Here is an 18,811-nt window from a genome sequence, read left to right as displayed (position 1 = left end):
TAAAGATTGTACCTTTCTCAGGAAAAAAAAAAAAACACTCTGATCACCACCTCAGTTTGAAACTCTAATCTTGGTCACACCTAAATTCTCTGATTCTTCCGGGTCACCGGGCAATCTCCAAGAATCTTTCACTTTCTTGGGCAGTCTCCAATACTCCAGCAACCTCCAAGAACAAGGCGCTACTGCAGAAGATCCAGTTCTAAAGAATTCTCATGTAGCCAACCAGATCAGGCTCACATGAGAACCCTAGTCTTTCCTCGCCAAGAGCTTTGATACCAACTTGAATAAAAGAATAAAAAGATGTGTTCTGATGTAATTCAGGAAGAAAGAAAGAAAAGTCAACTAGGCTTCAAAGAGAAGAAGAAGAAAAGAGAAGAGAGAAGAGAAGAAAGAAGAAAAAAGGGGTTCGGTTAGATTAATTCTGCCGCCCCACTATATATATATATATATATATATATTCATGTCCTTACAAAAGGAGTTACTCTAATACCCCTACTTAAAACAAAAGACAAATAAACAAGGCCCATCCGGCCCAACTACCAAGACTGTAACATAGGGAAATAAATAATAAAATAAAGTGTGGGGCTGGAACCACACACACACTAATGAGCTACTATCTCTACATGTCTGTATTGCCAAGGCCCAAGACTGTCATTCTTAAACCAGCCCACTATCACCTTGTGATCTCCTATCACCACATTACTATAGTTTTTCTCCTTTTCGCTTTTGATTGGTCAACACATTACCATATTTGAGAGCCTTTCCCAATCTTAGTCCTTGCGGTAAATGCTAATGGTTCCTTCCTTGCGGAATCTCCGTAACCAATTGGTCCTTAGAAAACTATCATAATTTGTTCTTGGTCTTTCTCAATGCTCCTTGATGCAATAGCATGCTAGCACGTTAACCCCTAAGAAAGTTGGGTTTAGACTCAGATTTTTTTATAGTAAATCAAAGAAATCTTTCATTAAATGAAAAAAAAAAAAGATTACAATGGCATGTAGGGTGATGAACTAGAAACCATTCATCAAAATGAGCTACAACATGAAAGACTAACATATCAAAAGCCACATCATAACACAAGTCAAGTGTATCCCAAAAGCCAAACCAAAATAATATCTTTGCAACCCTGAAAATTCCAGTAATAACAAAACCCAATAGGCATTCTCTGAGTTACCATGAACGAAAAATCTTATTGACATTCTCTGGTTCAATAGGTTGAATTACATGCAGTGTTTCGGGGGCTGAGATTGGTAAAAGGCAGATTATATAAATATGTATATTGAAGGGGACTCATCGATAATTATAGTGGCTACAAGGGAACCTGGCAGGAGAATGGCAGTTGAGACGTGGATTCAAAAAGCAAGATCAATAGACACTTTGGGAGGTTTCATTTCATGGACATCGAGGTCTGCCAACGCGCTTGTTGACTCCTTCGCCCATAAGTTAACAGACACACTTTGATTTGGGGAGAACACCCTCTGGGATAAGAAAGTGTTTACTTAGAATAACTGCTTATGGAATTCTGTTCTTTTTTATTAGTAACTGGTCAGTTAATTTAATTAATAAAAATAATGATATATATATATACATGCATATATATAACAAAATTCAAAACTCTTCAAAGATATATTTGGTAGTGAGAGACCCTCCTTTTTTTCCAAGCAACATGTTAGGAAAGGAACATTGTCCAGCCTAATATCACAGGTATTCCAAAAGAGACAAATGGCAAGGAAGATTTCTCTGCATCTATGATACCCAAGCTCTTCATTTTACCCAAGTACTGTGTTGGACATTACACAACATGGGAATAGGAATGGAATATGTCTTAGATCCACTAAAACATGTTTTTACAATGCCATGTTTGTTATGGATTGGGTACTGTTTGAGCTAGCCGAATAAGGGTAGATTAGTCATTCTATTTCTGTTAAGTTATGTGCTTATGTGGCAGTTTTAATAGAGACTTCCTGTCCCATACTTAAGTGGGAGGCAGTTTAGTCTTTGTACAACTAATTAGAGGTTAATCCATATTAGAGTCGACTGATAGGGTTTTATGCTATCAGATTTGACTGTTCTTCTTCTTCTTCTTTCTCTCTTACTCTACTGGTTCGAACTACTTAAACAGAGCTGTCAAAACATGGTATCAAAGACATAAACGAAGGAGAAGGCTGCGACTTCAAGATTTCCTTCCTGCGACTTCAAGTTCTCTCTCTTCTTTTTTTCTTCTTCTCTGGGCTGCGAATCTGAGGTACACAATCTGGTAGCTGCGGCATCTGTTATTTATTTTTTGTTTTAGGACTGCCGCAATCCCTATTACATGTATTAGGAAGGTGCGGCAACCCTAGGATATCAGCCTAATACTGCTGTCACCATGTGTGACAGCCGTAGTCGTGTTGTGGTGTTTACCCTCTACTGAACAATTTCAAGAGGGTTTGTGTGTGGTTGCTCGAGTTGTTTCATTGCTGTCATGGTGACTACTATTTATGGGTTGTCAGTAGTGGTGTGAACAGAAATTTTTTTGTGTGTGGTTGCTTGAGTGTTGTGTTGTTGTAATGGTGCCTAATATTTCTGGGATGTCAGTAGTGGTGTGAATAGAAAAAATTTGTGCTGAAAGAAGTGGCCGAATACCTCAGCCTAGTAGCTTTCATCAATGTTCTAATCTGGATGGTAGCCGAATCTGGTCAAAACATCCAGTTCTTAACCTTAATGTTAGTCTACATCAAGTTGTTGATTGTGACTAGTTGTGAGATTGATATCAGTGTGCTGTAGTGTTGCCTTGACAGCAGTAGTTGGTTGGTGACTGAGAGTTCAACATTAGAGATAGCAATGGGGGACATAATGGCAGCAACAGGAGATGATTCCAGTGATCAAATACCGAGTGTGACGATCCCCTCCGACTATTTGGCTGTGCAGATGACCTCCATTAAACTTAATGGTGAGAATTATGTGCCATGGGCTAAGTCAGTGGAAGTTTTCCTCAAGGCAAAGAGGAAAGTGAAACACGTGAAGGAAAATAAACCATCAGCTGACTCTCCAGGGTTTGATGACTGGGAACAGGAAGATGCCCAACTCATGACATGGTTATGGAATAGTATGGAACCCAAAATAAGTGTCAACTTTATGTTCTTAGATACAGCTAAAGACATATGGGAACATGCCAAGAAGCTTTATTCTGGGCAGGATAATACTACAAGGGTATATCAACTCTATCAAGAGTAAGGGAATAAAACCCTAGAAGAGTACTATGCCAGTATGAAGAACCTCAGAAATGAACTCAATGTTTATCATCCCCTCACTCCAGATGTTAAGGTTCAGCAACAACAGAAGGAACAACTAGATGTCACTAGGTTCTTAGTGGGGTTGAAATTAGAATATGAAGCAGTTAGGGCCCAAATATTGGGAGGCTCTACTCTTCCTACACTTGAGGAAGTTTTTGCACGGCTTCGTAGGATTTCTTTGGGATCTACAGAGAATCCCACACAATCTGACAGATCAGCATTTGTGATAGCCAGAGGAAGTGGACGTGGTACTAGAGGGGGAGGACATGTCTCCCGAGGAGGTCGTGATGGTTCCGTATTTGGCCGTGGTGGTGGTCGTGACTCAAGGGGAGGCCGTGGTAAAGGAAAAAGTAACTCTACAAGGAAGTGTACCCATTGTGGCAGGGACGGACATTCGGTAAATTTCTGTTATGATCTCCATGGCCCTCCTTCTACATGGGCTAATCATGCAGTAGCTGGTGGGGTTGATGTTAGTGATAACCAACAGGCAGATCTAACACCTTCCACATCTACATCTGTTTCCGGGAAGGAGATGGTGAGCGTACCATGTGATGAGTATGAGAGGTTTCTCCAGGCTACTTCACAGCATACTACAGCCACCCTTGCCCACTCAGGTATAGCTTGTCTGGCATCCAAACCCTCTCCATGGATTATTGACTCTAGAGCCTCTGATCACATGACCGGGACTCCAGGTGTGTTCTCTTCCCTCTTTGAAACTTTCACATCTCAAAATGTTACCCTTGCCAACGGTTCCTCTTCTGCCATTTGTGGTGTTGGTAATGTTGACACGACTTCTCTTTCTTTATCATTTGTTCTATATGTCCCTAAGTTTCCATTCAATCTTATGTCTGTTAGTAAATTAACCAAGACTCTTAATTGCTCTATTACATTTTTCCCTTCCTTTTGTGTTTTTCAGGATCTCAAGATGGGGAAAAAGATTGGTGGGGGGCATGAGGCTGGTGGATTGTATTACCTTGACGATGGTGGATCGTCAGTTGCACTTCAGACTTCACTCACTCCTCTACAGTGGCATTGTCGACTGAGACATCCATCTCTCAAGGAACTCAAGATATTGATTCCGTCCTTGAGTCATTTGTTGTCTTTACAGTGTGAGTCGTGTCAGTATGGGAAACATCGCCGTGCTCCCTTCAGTCCTAGAGTTGAAAGTCGTATGTTGAGTCCTTTTGCTTTGGTTCATTTAGATGTTTGGGGTCCGATTAAAATAGAGTCTTATAATGGTTACAAGTATTTTGTCACTTTTATTGATGATTGTTCAAGGATAACATGGATTTATTTAATTAAAGAAAGGAGTGAATTATTTTCCATTTTTCAAAAATTCCATGCTGAAATACATACACAATTTGGTGTTCCAATCAAAGTTCTTCGTTCAGATAACGATCATGAATACTTTCTCACTTCCTTTCAACAGTATTTAGAACAGCATGGCATCATTCATCAAACTTCATGTGCATCCACTCCTCAACAAAATGGGGTGCCTGAACAAAAGAACCGTCATCTCCTTGAAACTGCTCGGTCTATTCTTCATCATATGAGTGTTCCTAAACGATTTTGGGGTGATGTACTTACTACGTGTTTCCTTATTAATCGGATGCCCTCCTTCATTCTTCATGATCGGTCTCCCTTTTCTATTTTGTTCCCCACCTTGTCTCCCTTTCCATTAACACCTCACATCTTTGGTTGTGTGTGCTTTGTTCACAATCTGAGTCCTGGGACAGACAAGCTGGATGCACGCTCTATTAAGTGTGTCTTTCTTGGCTACTCTCGGACTCAAAAAGGGTACAAGTGTTATAATCCCATTACTCAGAAGTGCTATGTCTGTCCTGATGTCACCTTTTTTGAGTCTGTCGCCTTCTTCTCGGGACCTGAAGCATCGGTGTCTCCACCTTTGCTTCCTCTTCCTCTTCCAGTCAATGATCCTGTTTCGGTTGTTCCAATTGGAGTTGACCCTTCACCTCCTCCAGTGCAGACCCCTACTGAATGACCACCGATCCGACACGTGTATACTCATCGACAGACACCGGCTCCTCCTCAAGCTTCTACCTTGTCTGCAGATCCTATTGTTGCTCCTATCCCAGAACCTTCAGAACTTGATCTTCCCATTGCTTTACGGAAAGGTAAACGTAGTTGTACCCTCCATTCCATTTCCAATTTTGTTTCAATCTCTCGCCTTTCCGCTTCACATCGCCAGTTTGTTTCACTGTTGTCATCTATTTCTATACCTAAGAATGTCCAAGAGGCTCTTAGCTCACCTGGGTGGCGGCAAGCAATGGAGGAGGAACTCTCTGCCATTCAACATACTCAAATGTGGGAGTTCATTACTCTTCCTCCCGATAAACATGTTGTGGGTTGTAAACGAGTATATACTGTTAAATACTTGTCGAATGGTAGTGTGGAGTGTCTAAAGGCTAGACTTGTTGCTAAAGGTTATTCATAGTTGTATGGGTGGACTATATGGAGACCTTCTCTCCAGTGGCTAAGATTGGCTCTGTCTGTGTCTTAATTTCCCTGGCAGTTATGTGTGATTGGCCCTTGTTTCAACTTGACATTAAAAATGTCTTCCTTCATGGTGACCTTACGGAGGAGGTATATATGGAGCAACCACCTGGGTTTGTTGCTCAGGGGGAGGATGGTAAGGTGTGTAGATTGAAAAAGGCAATTTATGGGTTGGAACAACCGCCTCGTGCTTGGTTTGGGAAGTTTAGTGAAGTGGTGAAGAATTTTGGAATGAAACAATGTCAGGTTGACCACTCAATGTTCAGCTATGATTCAGAAGCCAGAAAGATTTTACTAGTGGTCTATGTGGATGATATTGTCATAACTGGTAGTGACAAATTGGGGATCGATAAACTAAAGGTCTTTCTGCAAAACCATTTTCAAACAAAAGACCTTAGGACATTGAAATATTTCTTGGGTATAGAAGTTGCTAGATCAAAACAAGGTGTAAACCTGTGCCAAAGAAAATATGTTCTTGATCTGCTAGATGAAACAGGACTGTAAGGTGCAAAACCGGCTGAAACTCTCATGGAGCCAAATGCTAAGTTGAGCAGTGATACAGGGGAAATATTTGATGATCCTGGAAGGTATAGACGGTTAGTGGGGAAGCTGAACTACTTGACTATCACGAGACCAGACATCTCCTTTGCAGTCAATGTGGTGAGCCAATTTATGCAGAACCCTCGGATACCTCACTGGGATGCAATTCTTAGAATTGTAAAGTACCTGAAGGGAGCTCTAGGTCGTGGATTATTGTACAAACTAGGAGGAAGACTTGAGGTAATTGGGTATACAAATGCAGATTGGGCAGGCTCTGTGTCTGATAGAAGATCCACTAAAGGTTACTGCACATTTCTTGGAGGAAATCTTGTGACATGGAAGAGTAAGAAACAGACGGTTGTGGCAAGGAGTAGTGCTGAAGTCGAATACAGATCCATGGCACACACTACATGTGAATTAGTATGGCTGAGGAATCTCCTACAAGAAATCGGGTTCTCCATGGATAGACCTATGAAATTGTACTGTGACAATCAAGCTGCACTCCACATCTCATCTAACCCTATTTTTCATGAGAACAAAACACAGAGAGATTGATTGCCACTTTGTGAGGGAGAAGATCCTTACTGGGGAGATAAGCACAGAAAATGTGGACTCAGGTGATCAATGGGCATATTTGTTTACAAAAGTCATAAGCTCAGGGAGAGTGAACTATATATGTAACAAGCTGGGATTAAATGACATATATTCTCTAGCTTGAGGGGGAGTGTTAGAGCTAGCCAAATAAGGGTAGATTAGTCATTCTATTTCTGTTAAGTTATGTGCTTATGTGGCAGTTTTAATAGAGACTTCTTGTCCCATACTTAAGTGGGGGCAGTTTAATCTTTGTACAACTAATTAGAGGTTAATCCATATTAGGGTTGACCGATAGGGTTTATGCTATCAGATTCGACTGTTCTTCTTCTTCCTTCTTCTTCTTCTTCTTTCTCTCTTACTCTCTACTGGTTCGAACTACTTAAACAGAGCTGTCAAAACAGGTACATATCCACTTAATTGGGCATATATCAAACATAAATTATTTACTGATATGGTTAAAACAAATAACTAAAATTTGACCCCACCACACCCATTTTTACATGAGCCCAAAAAACTTGCTGTCTATTGACCCCGTGTTTGACTAGACCTTTTTTTTTTGATAAATAAATTTCATTAATTTTCATTAGAATCAAAGGATAACATCTGTTACAAGCATCCCAGTGAGAGGCGCAAGGTGCAACCTCACTCTTTAACAAAAAAATATAACAGATTTACAAATGGGCCCAGTACATCTGATCCCTAGTTACCCCTTGCTTAGCTAGAGAATCAGCCAAGGCATTGGCCTCCCTTCCCACCCATTGTATAGTTAAAATCATCGGTTGTGTTAGCCATTTGAACATCTTCATTTCATTTCTGTAATACCAAATCACTGAATCTGGGTCCTTTAGCCAACCCACCACCACCTTGGAGTACCCTTCTATCATCAATTTCTCCATGCCTAATTCTTTTGCAACCTGAATGCCTTGTAGGGCTGCATATAGTTCTGCCTTTAAAGAGTCTCCATTTCCCATTGCTCCTGAAAAGATGGCTCTTAAATTTCCTTCTCGTCTCTTACAGCCCCTCTATGCTAGATGGACCTGGGTTGCCTTGACTGCTCCCATCAAAGTTTAGTTTCAGCCAATCTTCAATGGGAGGTGTCCAAACCATCATTGATTTAATTTTGTGTACTGCACTAAAGACTACAAAGCTCCAATTCCTCCAGATATCATCAAAGGAGAAAGATTTGAATAGGTCTAATGTTTGCAGCCAATGTATAACCCTAGTCATAGCACACTCCATAATTTGTTGTTTACTTATTTCCTTCTCTTGGAAGATTCTTGCATTTCTTTCTTCCCATAATGTCCAGATCAGTGCTGCTCCCTGCTCTAGTGCATCTCTACATTATTCTTCCCCTTTTCTTCAGCAAACCAAAGGTTGATGGATCAAACAGCATTTTAATATCCATTGGCATATTCCACTTGTACCCAAAAAAGGAGAAAAGCCAATCCCAGATTTCTATAGCAAATGAGTAGGAGATTAGTAAATGAAAGCAAGATTCACCATCAGATTTACATAGAGAGCACCAATTCGAGGAAATACATAGAGAATGTCTTTTCTTTTGCAAAGAATCCAAAGTGTTAATTTTCCCAAGAGCCACTTCCCAACAAAAACCCTTAATTTTAGGGGGAATCGGTTGAACCCAAATTACTTTCCAAGTAAAGGACAAAGAGGAGGGGGACTGGCAAAGAGCTTTAAAAAAGGATGTAGAAGATAAGAGAACTTTAGGAGTTAGGCACCAAAGTCTTCTATCAAGATTAGAAGGCTCTAAGAAAACTTTATCAAGGAGAAGGAAAAGCTCTAACAAACAAGTAGCCTCTTCATGCCTCAACCCCCGCCAAAACCCAAGATCCCAGTTAAGACTCAAAGGCAAAGAAGGAAGGACAAGAAAATTGGAGATCACCTCATTTTTATACAAAGGGATAGAATACAAAGAGGGGAACAACTCCTTTAAAGGCTAGTTACCAAACCAGATGTCCTCCCAGAAGCAAATTAAATTCCCTAAGCAAACATCATACCTGATATACCTGAGGAATTAAGGAAGCTATGGATCGCCTTCCAAGGTGCTGCCAAGGTAGCCCTTCATGATACACGAGCATCCCAGGCATTCTCCGATCTCCCATGTATGCTAGTCACTCTCTCAACCCACAAATTTTCCCTCTCTAAAGGCCATCTCCATAACCATTTCCCTAAGAGTGTTGAATTTTTCTTTCTTACATTCCCAAGACCTAAACCACCCTCTTCCTTGCTTCTGCACACCACCTCCCAACTTACTAAGTGATCTTTCCTGGTCTCTCCCAGCTCCCAAAGAAAATCTCTCATGATTTTTTCTAGTTTCTTTTCCTCCCTTGGTGGGATCCTAAAAACAGAGAGACAATAGATGGGTAGGTTAGCCAATGTTGATCTTATCAAAGTAATCGTACCTCCCAAAGAGATATAATTTCTCTTACAAACAGCCAACCTCTTTTTACATCTTTCTACAACCAGGTTCCAAAAGATGCTATCCTTCAGGTTTGCACCTAGGGGTAGACCTAGATAGGTCAAAGGCCAAGGGGTGATATGACATTCTAAGCAGTTCGCTGTCAAATTCATGTCATTCTCCTCCATATTAACCCCTGCTATGCAACTCTTATCTAGGTTGATTTTCAAAATTGATACTTTTTCAAGCTTCTTATTCAGGTCTTTCAATCTCCTCACTCTCCTAATGTCTCCCCCTTCACAGAAAATAATGATATCATCTACAAAGTGGATGAGTAATTGGAACAGTTAGCTAATATGTAATCAATATGTAAACTAATTAATTTTTTTCTTTCTTTTGTTGTTGATGATTCCATTTTGGATATCAATAACAGAATACATCTAAATCAAATATTGTTTACTTGCATGATTGAAAATTAATATTTATCATTGTATCATTGTATATACAATGCATCCATATATTAGTACCAGTTGTTAGATCAAGTTTAGCCAAGTTGTTGTACCCAAAGACTTTGAGGTCAAACAGATTTGACTCCTAAATAAATACCTATACCTGAGTCCATATAACAGCTCTACATATATCCATTATGTCCTAGCAAGAAGAGGATCAGCTGGTCACCCTTTTTTTTCTCATTTGCTAGATGCAGTTCAGGGAAGCATTTTGGAGGAGAAATCCCAAGATCTGCACAGACTATAATCCAGTAGAATGTGATTTTAAAAGATTTCAGGAGTATCTCCATTATCGATAATAAGGGATTAATCTATGGTTATGAGATATATTCCAACCCTCCGCAAATGCCACATAACACGGATCCCAGCAACAGACACCATCTCCTTATTAGTTCTTCCTTTGGAATGTGGATGAGGGGAAGACAGGGATACCTATATGAAAGACTAGATGAACAAGGCCTTCTTCCAGTCCCCCCCCCCCCAGGATAGCAGGACCAGCATGAATAATGAGCATTTATGGCATTAAGAGAGCAAGGCCAAAGAGAGAGAAATCTCCTGGCCCAAAGGTAACAACTTTCTATGGCTGGCTCTTGTAGAGAAGATGGGCCGAATGGCCCATAGGCTGTTTATCCTTTTTTATCTTTTATGTTCTTTGTTGTAATGGGCCTTAATCTGGGCTTTATTCTTTCTTATGTTATGTCTTTTTAATTTTCTGCCCAACTAGGGGTTTCTCTGTAAATTACTAAAGTTTAACTTAATGAAATAGAATTAAGGGAGTAAGAGAAGAGATTATGTTCAAAAATCTCTCTCTGAACCCAAGTTGCCGCCACCTTCTTCTTCTTCTTCTTCTCTCCTCTTGAACTCTGATTTCTGCTACTTTCTTTTGAATTTTCGCAACTTTCTAAACAATCATTTCTTCTCAAAAGGCTATTTTTTCTTCTTGGTATCAGAGCAGGCTCGTTTTTCCCTTTTTTACCTTTTTTTTCCCATACACAGTGTGTATGGAGAACTGAATCGTATGAATAGTTAAAGAAACCTATTTCAGCCCAATTGTTAGTGGTTTCTGGAGAGAAGGGGACTAGTTTTGTCGTCCTCTTGACAGATTCAAGTGTGTTACCCAAAACCCTAATTTTCTAGAGAAATTTGATTGTAGGCCCCACAGGGAATTTGACATGGGCGCTTAGTGACTGAAGGCCTTCTCATTCTTCTTCTTGAAGATCGAATCAAGTGGATTGGTGTTCTGTGAAGTCTACAAGGAGCGGCTGAGTTTTCTCTGTTTCTCCCAGCTTCCGAGTGTGACGTAGGTTATTGGTACAGCTGCATAGAGGTTGGCTCACAACACAGTTTTTGTTCTGTCTTCATTTGTTGTTATTCGAAGTTGTTTGAAGTCATTTTTGAAGTATTTAAAAAGATGAACTCCTCAGACATTGAAAACAAGCATGTTGCTGAATCCGGACAGGTTTCAGGAGCCTCGGTAGACTCTCTACTGGTTGTGACCACAGTCAAGTTGGATGGAACTAATTATTTGGCTTGGTCACAATCAGTAAAACTTCATATTTGTAGTAGAGGCAAATGGGGTTTTATCTCCGGGAGCAAAAAGGCTCCTCCGGAACTCAATGCAACTACAGATTAGTCAGCACTATTTGTGGATGAATTCAGCAAAAGAAATTTGGGATAGTGTTGTTGAAACCTATTCCCAAAAATTAAATGTGGCCAAGGTTTACAAGTTGAGAAGTGATGTAAAGAATTTGAGACAGGGGGAGAAGCCATTAGCTGTATACTTCTCAACACTGAAGTCTTTATGGAAAGAAATAGATTTGATAGAAGTTGTAGCTTGGGACACCACTAATGATGTTGAAACTTATAGAAAACTGGTTGAGAGAAACAGGGTGTTTGAGTTCTTGACAGGGCTAAATCCAGAGTACGACATTATAAAGCAAAATATTTTATCCAAGGATAGTGTCTCACTGTCTCAAGCATATGCATTGGTAAGTAGTGAAGAAAGCAGAAGACTTGTCCAGGTCCAAGGGGATGGTCTAAATGATCACTTTGCTAATATGGGAGTGAAACCCAAGGGGGTTGCAAGGACTCCAAGTAGCTCAAGGAAAAAAGAGATTATCTGTGAGTACTGTAAAAAGCCAAAACACACTAAAGACAAGTGTTGGAAATTGCATCCTGAGCTCCTACCACTTCGGTTTCAAAAGGAGTCTGATAATATAAAGGCAGGGAGTGCCAATGTTGTTGCTGGTCCAGATAGTGACAGATACCAAACTGAAGAGATGACAGCTAGTGAGCAGTTAGTAGCTATGAAGGCAGAATATGAGAAGTTTGAGAGGATGATCAATCACCTAGAGGGTGTGACCTCTTCTTCCAACCCTCCAAGAAATTAAACCTCTTCTGCATTTGCTCATTCAGGTATATGGGCTTCTGCCAATCATGCAACCATTTCAGGTAATCGTAGGATCCCTTGGATTATTGATTCTGGTGCTTCTGATCATAAGACCAGCCTTTCTACTTTGTTTGTTTCATATGATTTACTTCCTGAACGTGACAAAATCACCCTAACCGATGGCTCTCTTGCTCCTATCTCCGGCAAGGGAACCATCAAACTCATTGATTCTTCCGTATGCTCTTCATGTAGCCAGACTAAATACAAACTTGTTATCTGTAAGTAGCCTAAGTCATTAAACTGTTGTGTAACCTTCTTCCCTTCCTATTGTGTTTTTCAGGATCTGGAGTCTCAGAAGGTGATTGGGAGTGGTCGTGAGGCGAATGGAATATATTTGTTGGATACTCCTGGACAGTGCCATGAACAACCTGGAAAAGTTGCTTTTGGGTCTACATCTACAGAGTCCATCAGTCGAGTCATGTTACGTCATTTTCGTTTGGGTCATCTTTCTTTTTCTGCATTAAATCATTTATTCTCAGAACGGTTTAAGGGAATTAGTTTGTCCCGTCTTCATTGTGAGTCTTGTGAACTGTCAAAACATTGTAGAAACAATTACCCTTTGAGTAATAAAAGATCTTCTTCTCCTTTTAATATTGTGCACTCTGATATGTGGAGGCCTTACCACTTACCTTCTATGGGTGGCTACAAATATTTTATCTTGTTCATTGATGACTTTTCTCGGTTCACTTGGATATTTTTTATGAAGTCTCGTGATGAAGTTCCCAGACTTGTGAGGCAATTCCATGAATTTGTCCTAACCCAGTTTGATACTAGAATTAAAATTTTCAGATCCAACAATGCAAAATAATATTTTGAGAAAAACCTGATATGCTATCTCACTGATTTAGGAGTTATTCATCAAAACTCCTATGTTAGGACTCCATAACAGAATGGAGTTGCTGAAAGAAAAAATAAACATATTGTTAAAGTTGCAATAAGTATTCTATTTGCCTCACATGTCCCTACAAAATTTTGGGGTGGTGCTGTTCTCATTGCTACCTACCTTATAAACCGTATGCCATCCAAGGTTTTAGGGTTTAAGTCTCACTTCAGTCTTCTTCATCCGGATAATGATCTATTTCCTATTCCTCTTCATGTCTTTGGCTGCACTTGTTATGTACATATTCCAATTGTCCAAAGACATTAATTTGAACTAAAAGCCCACAAGTGTATCTTCCTTGGTTATTCCCCCACATAGAAGGGTTACTGTTGTTTTGATCCAAAGACTGACACTCGATATGTCTCAATGGATGTCACCTTTGATGAGCTTTCTTCCTTTTATGGTTCTTCTCTAGAGAGACCTTGTCCAAAGGGGGAGGATTTGTCACAGGTGTTTGCTTTTCCTCTTCCTGTCCCAGTTGAGTCTTTTGTAGAGTATCTTCCTCATTCAAATGAGTCAAGGGAGGATCAGTCACTTCATTCTCATTCCAGTGTTCCTATTCTTCCTCCTTTACCTCCTCACCCTCTTTTTAATCCCAAGTTGTACCAACGACAGAGAACCAGAAATGAGTAGATTGTTTCCCATACAACACATGAGCCTCATGCACTTCCAGTTACAGATGAGACAACAGGTACTATTACAGCCCCTTTGGAGCCATCCTTCTTAGACCTTGATATCCCCATTGCTATTAGGAAAGAAAAAAGGAAGTGTACTACACATTGCATTTCCAAACACCTTTCTTATAGTTTGCTCTCTCCTTCATATTTTGCCTACCTTTCTTCTGTTGCTTCTAACCCAATTCCCAGGTATGTGTCAGAAGCTCTTAATATTCCAAAATTAAGGGATGCTATGAAAACAGAAATTGATGCCTTGCACAAGAATGACACTTGGGAAGTGGTTGATTTGCCTGAAGGGAATATCTAGTAGGTTGTAAGTGGGTTTTTATTATCAAATATCATGTTGATGGCACCATTGAAAGGTACAAGGCTAGGCTGATTGCAAAAGGCTATACACAGACATATGGGATTGATTATCTGGAGACCTTTGCCCTTGTTGCCAAGATGACTTCTGTGAAAGTTTTGCTATCTTTGGTTGCACACTCAGATTGGCCACTTTATCAACTGGATGTAAAGAATGTATTTCTGAATGGAGAGTTACATGAGGAGGTTTATATGTCTCTTCCTCCAGGGATATATGAAACAGATATGAAAGGTCTGCAGGCTGAAGAAATCTCTTTATGGACTCAAACAGTCCCCTAGAGCATGGTTTGAAAGGTTTAGGGCTGCCCTTATTAGCTTTGGCTATGTACAGACACAGTCTGATCATACCATCTTTGTGAAGAGGAGAGGATCCTTGGTCGTTTACCTAATTGTGTATGTTGATGATATTGTTGTGACTGATAATGATGTCTTAGGGATTAATGATCTCAAATATTTCCTCCATACAGAGTTTGAGATCAAAGATCTAGGGGAATTGAGATATTTTTTTGGCATAGAAGTTGCTAGATCCAAGGATGGGATCCTTATCTCTCAAAGAAAGTATGTTCTTGATTTGCTCTCTGAAACAGGGAAGATGGGTGCTAGACCAATTGCTACTCCTATCGATATGAGCCACAAACTCTCTACTTTAGATGGAATATTGTTAGAAGATAAGAGAATCTTCCAAAGACTACTTGGAAAACTTCTTTATCTATGCATGACTTGGCCAGACATTGCATATGTTGTCAGTTGCATCAGTCAGTTCATGCATGCTCCCAAGGATACTCACATGGCAGCAGCAGAGCGGATTTTGTGTTATTTGAAGGGCTCCACTGGAAAGGAAATTCTATTTGCTAAGCATGACCATATGAAACTTGAAGCCTACACAGATGTTGACTAAGCCGGAAACATTGATGACAGAAGATCTACCTCTGGGTAATGTAGCTTGGTGGCAGATAATATTGTCTCTTGGAGAAGCAAGAAACAATCAGTTATTGCTCGATCTTCAGTCGAAGCAAAATACAGAGCCATAGCTCATGGTGTTTCTGAACTACTGTGGCTTAGATCCTTGATGGAGGAATTGGGTATTGAGCATAATAAGCCAATGATGTTATACTATGATAATCAGGCCGCCATCAACATTGTTCACAACTCAGTGCAACATGACAGAACTAAGCATATTGAACTTGATAGACACTTCATTCGAGAAAGAGTGGCTTCTGGAGAAGTGTGTCTACCTTTCATCACCTCTGAAAGACAGTTAGCAGATTTCCTCATCAAGGGCATTCCCAAGGCTAAACTTCAGCATGATACTAACAAGCTTTGCATGATTGATATCTATGCTCAGCTTGAGGGGGAGTGTAGAGAAAATGGGCCGAATGGCTTCTAGAGAAGTGTGTCTACCTTTCATCACCTCTGAAAGACAGTTAGCAGATTTCCTCACCAAGGGCATTCCCAAGGCTAAACTTCAGCATGATACTAACAAGCTTTGCATGATTGATATCTATGCTCAGCTTGAGGGGGAGTGTAGAGAAAATGGGCCGAATGGCCCATAGGTTGTTTATCATTTTTTATCTTTTATGTTCTTTGCTGTAATGGGCCTTAATCTGGGCTTTTTTCTTTCTTATGTTATGTCTTTTTAATTTTCTGCCCAACTAGGGGCTTCTCTGTAAATTACTAAAGTTTAACTTAATGAAATAGAATTAAGGGAGTAAGAGAAGAGATTATGTTCGAAAATCTCTCTTTGAACCCAAGTTGTCGCCACCTTCTTCTTCTTCTTCTCTCCTCTTGAACTCTGATTTATGGTACTTTCTTTTGAATTTTTGCAACTTTCTAAACAGTCATTTCTTCTCAAAAGGCTGTTTTTTCTTCTGCTCTCTTGTTGTACAACTGAAGAAAAATTGCCTTTGATTTCATTGTGAACCAGATCAAGGCTCAAGGGGAGATTATAGTAGAGGTTGGACAAAAGAATTCCTAATTCAAAAGTGCTTTTCTGGTTGAAATTTCCTCCAGCAACCTTTCAAAGAGTCATACTAAGACCAAAAACCAAATTTCCTCCAGCACCCTTGCTCAGAAGTATGCATTCCATGAACTTCTATGGTCTACTGCTTCATAGCACTATGACCCAGTTAATTTTCCATTTCTGTTGATTTAATTTTAAAAAGGGATATATATTAAATCCACTTTCCTGAGATGTGAGGGCCCAACTGCAATCTTCCAGACCCTCTAGGTTGCAGATGGCCTTTTTACTACAGGCCTCACTCAATTCCAGACTCAGTTAACCAAAATAATAATACTTGTGGTTGTTTCTTCGGATTTCAATCAAAACAACCCATCTTATGCAGATGTTCTACTCAAACTAAATACATCCTCCAACTTACAACAGCATTTCCTGGACCTGAAATATCTTCAAGCAAGTAATTTTTACCTTTGATGTAAAAGGGGACTTCGATGATGTAGAAGAGAATATAGAGGAGCCAAAGAAGATAATCATAATAGATATATGGAAGATATTTAACAAGGAATATGATAAAAAAAGACAGAAATGCCAAAGATGAGACTAATAACGAGTCGAAACAGGACAAGGCAACAAAGAGTAATGATTAATGAAAAGATTTGAGGTCCAAGTGACAATCAACTGGAGAACGGAAGGTGACAGAACCCAACAACAGTCAAGGAGCTCAGCTAGATGTGGATGGAGGTACAGATCCAGATCCTGCATTAAGCATTCCTGAAAACTGCCAGACGAACAGGGAGCTACCATCGTCATTCTTACTGGCAAACGACTATCCTCAACTGACTGAATCACATTAGTAAACCATCTTGGTCCATCAAGTATGTAATTCAACAGTAACTTCTAGCAAATGGCGAACCCTTAATAAACGACAAAAACACAATCTCCAATCAACCCAACCCATTAACAAACAGTAGAGCTCCAAGCGCAGTCATTTCCCAGAAGAAGGAACAAAAATATCAGAATGAAATATTTTTCACTTCTTCCTCAACCAAAATTTAAACAACGGACGTAAATAAAAATAAAAGAAGTGTTTTAGTAAAACATCTTAGTTCAGAATAACTGAGTACCAACCTTCCAGCCCTGTACATGTAGATCCCTCGGCTCCCCTTTCCCCAGCTCCCACCAGTGTTGCCACTTTGAACTCTAGTTCTGAAATACAGTCTTGCAGACTCTAATGCACATCGCATCAATGTGGTTTCCTCGCTTCCCAGCTCGATCACTACCGCGTTGTGCCTCGTAAGTGACCCTGACAGTGCCTCCACGGACCTAACATAGGAACCGGCCGGTGCCCCGTCATAAGGTAAGATGTCTGCAAGTCGAACCCTTGCGAGCGGCGCCACTCCAATAGCAGGATCGCCGGCGGGATGTGCGGTAGCAATTGGCTCTGGACCAATGACGTGTTGATCAGGACGATGGGAAGATGCCATCGTCGACGACGGCGGGAGAGACAGCAAGCCCAGAGAAAGAGTTGAAGGAAGCTGGGATTGCAGAGGTGTGGGAGGAGACCTCAGAGAAGAAGAAGAGGGCGGATTGTTCGATGTAGGCGCCGTTAATGGAGACGGAGCCATGGCAGACATCTGCATGCCGTTCGCGGGCATCAATCATTCTGTGACCCAGACGGTTTCAATATATGGGAACTTAATGTATGCAACAAACAAGTCCTGACGCGCTGAATTCATGGCAATTATCGAACAATTTTAGGGTTTTTGAGTTGTAACCGTTATCAAACCATTAGGTTTTGCTTCCTCCTTTTATCCTTCCTGAAATTGTTTCAAATCCTTGGGTATCCATGCATTCTGATAATTTGGAATACAAAGCTCGACGCTAGACCTCGAAGGGATCTGCAACTGAATTTTACTTTCTTGATGCTTCCTTTTCAGATTCTTTCTCACCTCTGTGGAGACACGCAGAGCTCCGTTCTCTTGCACTGAGGTCTGTCTCTCTCCTGAGCAAGAATCTGGCACGCTTACTTGCTTTTATTTGACCAAAATGCCCTTTATATTACACATTTTTTACGAGGTTAAGAAAGCTTCTTTTTCATCATCGTGGTCGCATTATCATCACCACCGCATCATCGTTGCCATCACTGTCACAACCACCACCACCACCATGATCATCATCATCCAGCACCGGTGCCGCGTTATCTCATTATTAATCCAAATTCGCAATGTTTTAAAAACCGACCCGGAACCGGAAGGTTTTGACCACCGGTCCGGATCAGTGATTCGACCATTCATTCAAACGGATGGCAGTGGCACAATACAATTTAAAAAATTAGATAAGAAAATTAAAAAAACATCATTAAAATAAAAAAGGCAAAAAAACATTTTTTGAGTTGAATAAATCGATGGTCCAACCGTCTGGGTCAATGGGTCACTGATCAAGTCAATAGTTTTTTGCCAAGGAACGATATTAAGGGTAAAATGGAACTGGTTGTTTAGACGTTTTTCAGGGTGAGTGGTCCAACTGTCAATCAACAACGGTTAAAAAACCATGATTAATCGTCACCAATATATATCACAGCCATCGCATTTTTTTCATTTTCTTTATTAGTAAATTATAGAAACTACACTTTACTTT

General features: G+C 40.2%; 1 protein-coding gene across 3 annotated transcripts in view; it reads right to left on the bottom strand.

Annotated features, from left to right (window-relative positions):
* The window catches only part of LOC104611796 (RING/U-box superfamily protein), a 61,920-nt gene extending 43,742 nt beyond the window's left edge, over positions 1-18,178 (bottom strand). For all 3 annotated transcript variants that reach the window (XR_016085508.1, XM_010279013.3, XM_010279015.3), the window contains exon 1: positions 17,303-18,178. Coding sequence is in view for 2 of the 3 variants with exons in the window: in XM_010279013.3 (XP_010277315.1) it covers positions 17,303-17,829 (527 nt within the window). In the remaining variant the exon portion in view is untranslated. The remainder of the gene's footprint in view (positions 1-17,302) is intronic.
* Between the last annotated feature and the right edge of the window lie 633 nt (positions 18,179-18,811).

This window comes from Nelumbo nucifera, chromosome 4 (assembly GCF_055504915.1).
Source record: "Nelumbo nucifera cultivar China Antique chromosome 4, China Antique-T2T, whole genome shotgun sequence".
Taxonomy (NCBI): Eukaryota; Viridiplantae; Streptophyta; class Magnoliopsida; order Proteales; family Nelumbonaceae; genus Nelumbo; species Nelumbo nucifera.
The sequence above is the reverse complement of the archived record's forward strand: the minus strand, read 5'-3'. Positions and strand labels throughout refer to the sequence as shown.